General features: G+C 42.3%; 1 protein-coding gene across 2 annotated transcripts in view; it reads left to right on the top strand.

Moving 5' to 3' along the window:
* Positions 1 to 1,781: 1,781 nt before the first annotated feature.
* TFB1M (transcription factor B1, mitochondrial) overlaps positions 1,782 to 6,000 on the top strand; it is a 59,001-nt gene continuing 54,782 nt past the window's right edge. For both annotated transcript variants that reach the window (XR_004022430.2, XM_022560034.3), the window contains exons 1-2: positions 1,782 to 1,972; positions 4,659 to 4,810. Coding sequence is in view for 1 of the 2 variants with exons in the window: in XM_022560034.3 (XP_022415742.1) it covers positions 1,840 to 1,972; positions 4,659 to 4,810 (285 nt within the window). In the remaining variant the exon portion in view is untranslated. The remainder of the gene's footprint in view (positions 1,973 to 4,658; positions 4,811 to 6,000) is intronic.

The raw sequence follows: 6,000 nt of genomic DNA, 5'->3' as shown, positions 1-6,000 counted from the left end.
CCTTCCCAGCCCTTACTGTGGAAAGTAAGGGCTCTGAATCAAGGGTCTAGACTTTCAGCCTACATTTCTATGCCACCTTGGGCAAATCACCTCACCTTTATGGGAGTCACTTCCCAATTTTCTAAAGCTAGGAGGTAGATCAGATCAGATTATCTTACAGTTCCTTTTATTATAGCTATAACAGCAGGTGGTTGGGTTTTCCGTTGGGATTTCAATGGACTCCTCATTTCCAAATCATACCCACAGTTACTTGGCTTTCCATTAGATTTATTTTAAATTTACTATTCTGAGAAATATAAAATTTTATCATTCACTTGTGACCAATGAGCAATTCACAAAAAAACAGGGTTAGAAAAGCTAAATTCTCCCACCTATCAGAGAGATTTTTAATATCTTTCTTTGCTTTGTTGTTTTCCATCCTAGGCAAGTCATATGACCTCTCCACTGCACTGCTTAAAAAGCAGGCTCTGGACACAGAATTGTGAATTTAAATCCTGACTCTACCACTTTTTATCTGGGCAGCCTAGGGCAAATTGCTGAACCTCTCTAAGACTTAATCTTTTGTAACAGTTAAGGAGATGATGGTCCTAAAGCACTCGGCTGTGAAGCCTGATACTTTGGAAAAGCTCAGTGAATGTTAGCTATTATCAGTATTATCATGTTTAATTTTCCTTCCCTTTCATCCTTCGTTTTCCAGTTGCTACAAAGAGAGGCTTGCAGGATGAAGGGGCAATAAGAAAAGTCTGGGGAGCTATGCAAGAGGCGACAAACAATACTCAATTCGTAGGCAGATTAGCAGAAAGAGCAGCCACCACACGCGTCAGGAAACTTAGATTGGATCTGGGTTCTACAGTTTTCTAGCTTTGTGAGTTTCATTAGGGTATCTCACCTCTCTAAAGTTTTTGCTTCCTCCGCTCTAAACGGAGGCTAGTAATATTTACCCTATTTATTTCACAACACTGTTAGCGAAAGGTTCAAAAACAAGTATTTTATATATACACGAAAACACTTCCTAAAGCCTAAAGTACTAAACAAAGCGGTTTTTCTAATTGATGACATTTTGAAGGGACAGGAGTTGTGTTCTACTCTGGCTCTCTCACGAACAAGCTGTGCTGACGTTGTTTAACTCCTCTGGGCCGCATTCACCTGCCAGATGATTATAGCAGTAACTGCCATCTTTGACTGCGGCTTTACCACACAGCATGCACTGCTCTACGTTCTGGACCTACACGCCAGGTGACCTCTCTCAGCGCCACAACTTTAAAGCAGATATTATGTTCACTTAACAGATCAAAAGAAAAATAGTAACAATAAGGCCAAGAGAAGTTAGAAACCTGCTACCCCGCACCTGCAGTGCTGAGGTTCTAAAGACACCTAACCATAAGAGACTTATTAGCAATCAACAGTCTTGCCTCTAATCACCCGCGACCCCTCACAGAGAGGCTGTAGGTACGCCCATCCACCTGGAGAACTTCATCCACCAATCCCCGGATCCGACCCTCCCCGTTCCTGCCCAGGCCCCGCCTCGCCCCGCCCCCGCCCCGGGCCGCTCCGGCCACCGCCCAACCACTAGAGGCCCGGCGCCGTAGACGCCTCCCCCGCCCTCACGTGCGGAAACCAGCGTGTACCCAGACCTCACCGCGCTTAACCGGACGGGGAGCATGCGCCGTGTGTGCGCCTGGACTTCCTGTTCGCGTCCCATCGCTTCCGGCGGGGTACGTCTGACCAATAAGGCAGGCCCGGAGGCGGGCCATAGTTCTACCCTGCTCTTCGCCCACCTTCACTTAAGGAACCGCGGGGAAGGACCTGCGTGAGACTTGTTCGGTGGGGCTGGGGCTCATGGCCGCCTCCAGGACGCTCGGCACTTTCCGTCTCCCGCCGTTACCCACGATTCGAGAAATCATTAAGTTGTTTAGACTGCAAGCCGTGAAGCAGCTATCCCAGAATTTTCTCTTGGACTTGAGGCTGACAGGTGGATGGCTTATCAGTGCTCCCCGAATGTCTTCCCCCCGCGTCCCTGGGGCGTGGGTCGGGGGCGGGTCGCGCGGACCCTGCGGGCGGGTGACGGGGGACAGGCACAGGCGTGTAGTGGACTTAAGTCAGGCCCTTCTGCCGCTTTGAACTGAAAGAACTCCGGAGTCCCGCCGCCCAGGGGAGGTGGAATGCGTTGTTTGCTCAGGGGTGTTTGCCGTGGGCTCTTGAAGGCAGGTTGTGCGGACGCCGAGCAAACACTAGGCGTAGAAGGGTTCGCGTTTCCTGAAAGGCGGTTTTGGAATTCGAGTCTCGGTGTGTTAACAATACGAAATACACTGCACGTGTTGACTAGATTGGCTTTTTATGCAGTTAAATTAGAGCAGGGATTTTATCAGTGACAGTGTCGGAAGAGTGTCAGTTTCATCGGATTCGTTATTTAAACGTTTACCTGTTGAGTCTAATCCTCGAGGATTTTAGATTAAACCAGCCCCTATGTGCTAGAGCTGAAGATGGGATATGGGAGTGAGCAAGGCGAAGCCTGCCCCCAAGGAGCTTACATTTTAGTCAGTTTACATTCCCACTCCTGAAGTAACATTTAAAGTACAATAAAATTCACCTGTTTGAAGCGCAGAGTGTGATACATTTTGACAAACTTGTATATTCGTTTAACCGCTACCACCGTTTCTGAGTGTTGGTCGTTCTAAAAGCTGAGACTTCAATAATACGATGTATATCAAATGTGTCGACTAGTTCACGGTTGGATTACTTCACGTTTCTGAGGTTTTGATATTTCATTCTGTTTGGCCCCTCTTCAGAAACTGAAAGGATCAGTAAATCACACCCCGAAAGTTCATCTTCTGTTAAATGAAGTACAGTCCACAAAGCATGGATAGAATGTTTTATCTTTTGGACATAGAATAGCAGTATGGACAGGCCAGTAGCAGTATAACTGGGTAAAAATAGCTTAATGTGGTTTCAGTTTTCTCATCTTTTAATTCGAGGAGAGCTCTACTATAAGAGCTTTAAAAGGTTACCCACCTCTCAGATTCTTTGCTTCTGGTAGTAAACCAGGACCAACCTTTTCTACTAGTCATTAGGCACATTCTAGGTATAGAGCACCGTTTTCAGGACTGAAAATACAGGTCTTTAAATTTCCAAAAGAATCCTTCATGTACATTTTTTCATGTGAGTCTTTATTCACCTTTAGGAATAAATTCTGGAATCTAGGTACTATTATTCCCTCTTCTATAGGAACCAAAGTGAAGGGAAATTAAGGTACTTGTGTGAGGTGAGAAGCTCAGGTGTGAGCAGAGCAAGATGGAAACCCAAGCGTAGTGAGTTGACAGTGCCTCTGATAGTCATTTGTATTTGAATGTTTCTGAAAAGTTGAAGGTGGAACGACTGTCCTACCTACTGTGATAGCTCTCCATTTAAAAAAAATGAGAATATTAAATTCACGATACCTGTGCTTAATGCAGACTCTCTGTTCCCTCGGAGAGGTGTTGGTCTTTAGTGGAGGAAGGATTGGCTTTAGGATTTACACCTGAGCTGGAGTCCCTTCTCTTCCATTTGCTTTCTAGGTGACCTCACCCAAATAAAATAATAAACAAGGAAACCAGGAAGTGTAGAGAAGTTAAACTGGGATAGTAGTTCTTAGTTAATGTGCTGTAAGGATTTGCTGTGAGAAAGCATGTAAAGCACCTGTAACAAATAGGTGGTCAGTGGGTGCAAGTTTTCTCCTGGCGCCCATTAAAGAGAAAACTATTTTTGGATGGTTGAGAGCCTGTTTTTGCCTCTAAGCCTACAAGGGTTGGTTATCAATAATAGAAGCAAAAATGAGACTGTAGTGAACAATGCAATGGAGTGCTGGTATGTTTTCAGTGGCTAAATTTCCACTATCCCAGGAAGCCCAATTGCTTGGATTTTAATATCTCAGTCAATAAAACCAGTCTGCTGTTTGTTTTCCCAGAAGTGATGGTTGATTGCAGTGAATCCTCAGTAATCTGCTTTTCCATGATTTCTTAAGGTCTGCTTACTTAGATCGATTAATTAAAAAATGAATTTTCTCATATCAACTTGCACGTTTGCAAAGCTTAAAAAGCCTCCACTGCTAAATGTCACTTTTTCCTGAAAATAACCGAGAATCCAAGTTTCTGCAAGTCCTCTCAGCTAGGAACTTGCTGCCATTGCCCTATTGACCACCAACCAGATGCCTGCTAGTAAAAAGAGAGACTGCCAGCACTTTCTGCTTCTGGAGTTTTAACTTGCAGCACTGGAAATTCTGAGTGTGAAACTCGTCTTGCTTATTCAGATATTCAGCGTTCAACAGCTGTAGAGAAGTGGTGCGTGCTTTTCCAGGCAGTTCTTCGTAGGAATTGATTGGTTTGGCAGAGGAACGGGTAGAAAAGACCATGTCGGCTAAATTTAGGTTAAGGAAATTTGTTATGGTAATCTTATTTTTATTAAGGGTTTGGTACAATTCACCAGTTTTATGGTAGAATGTTGAATGGCCACTATATGTTGGTTTAGGTTGAGCGTTAAATAATCGGATAAATATTCTATATATTATATATAAAAGATTAGTTGATTAATTGCTGATAAGAATTTGTGTAGATTATTTTTCTTTTTAAATTCCATATGTTGAAATTTGCCAAGGTAATCGACTGAAACTTTCTTTTCTCTAGATAAAATTGTAAGGAAAGCTGGCAGTCTGACAAATGCTTATGTTTATGAAGTGGGCCCTGGGCCTGGGGGAATCACAAGATCCATTCTCAATGCCGGTGTTGCTGAACTTCTGGTGGTTGAAAAGGATGTTCGATTTATTCCTGGATTACAGGTGAGATATTTGGTGTCTTTTTTAGGAGGCAAAAACTCAATATAAATCTTCAAACAACGCTTCTTAAATCCCAGGGTATCCAAGGATTCTGTAGTTTGCTCCTCAAAGTGCAGCTCTCCAGGCTTCGTTCCAGAGATTGATTCCATAGTCTGCAGTGGTATAGGAATCTGCATTTCTGGCCAGCATGCCCACATGAACTGTTGGCCACAGCTTGAATAAACCTGCTTTATGCATTGATACTAAACAAACTAATTGCCTTGTGTGACCTTTTTTTAATCTACTAATAGCTGTGCATGTCATGGCCCATTCTTTCAAAAATAAGTAAAACTAAGTAATGCCAATACTGACTTCTGAGAACCTCATTTAAATTCAGAAAATCATGTCTACAAGCAAAAGATGAAGACGTATGCTTCATCGAGAGAGACTAATTGTTAAACTTAGGCATTTGTATAAGGATTTTTTAAGTGAAGAAATTAAGTTGTACCATTGTACATGTAGAGTTAAGATGAGGTTTAGATGAAATGATACATGCATCTAAAACAGTAGGTGATGTCATATGGGAAATATTTGAAGGAATTGGGTGTGTTTCAACAGGAGAAGAGAAACCTTGAGTGAGGGGATTGACAGCTGCCTATGAGAGGTTGTGGTGGGGGAGGATCAGCTTGTTTTGGTTTTCTCTAGAAGGGAACTAAAACAGGTAAGAACTGAGGGAGGCAGACGTGGATTTAAAATGAGGAGGGACTTATATTTTTGAAACAGTGGCAAACAGTGGAACATTATATCAGGGATCTTGTAAAGGGAATTCTTCATGGGGGGCACTTAATGCACTTAAAAGAGTCTTTGTTTGATTTCCTCTGCAATTCTGAAACTTTAAAAGAGCCCTTAGCCTTTAGTTCATATGAGTAGCAATTTATTAGGCGAGTCCAGCAGAATAATAAAATTATCTACATTGTTATTTTCATACCAGAGGACAAATTGGTTTAAAATTAGGACGTTCTGATACTTTTGTATGAATTAATGGATAAATGTTTAATTTCTGCTGGAACAGTTAGAAAAATTTTGTTTGAAAATCTAGGGCTTTGTGTTCATGCCTCTGAATGTTTTTAGAAACCTAGTGATTTTTTTCTCATTATTTTGCTATTTCTAGTTTTTATGCTTTAAACAATTATGTATTTAGTTTCATCTAATTT

The sequence above is a fragment of the Delphinapterus leucas genome, chromosome 12, assembly GCF_059928025.1.
Source record: "Delphinapterus leucas isolate spDelLeu-1000000601 "Yukka" chromosome 12, BTC_Dleu_Yukka2, whole genome shotgun sequence".
In the NCBI taxonomy this organism is placed as follows: domain Eukaryota; kingdom Metazoa; phylum Chordata; class Mammalia; order Artiodactyla; family Monodontidae; genus Delphinapterus; species Delphinapterus leucas.
The sequence above is the reverse complement of the archived record's forward strand: the minus strand, read 5'-3'. Positions and strand labels throughout refer to the sequence as shown.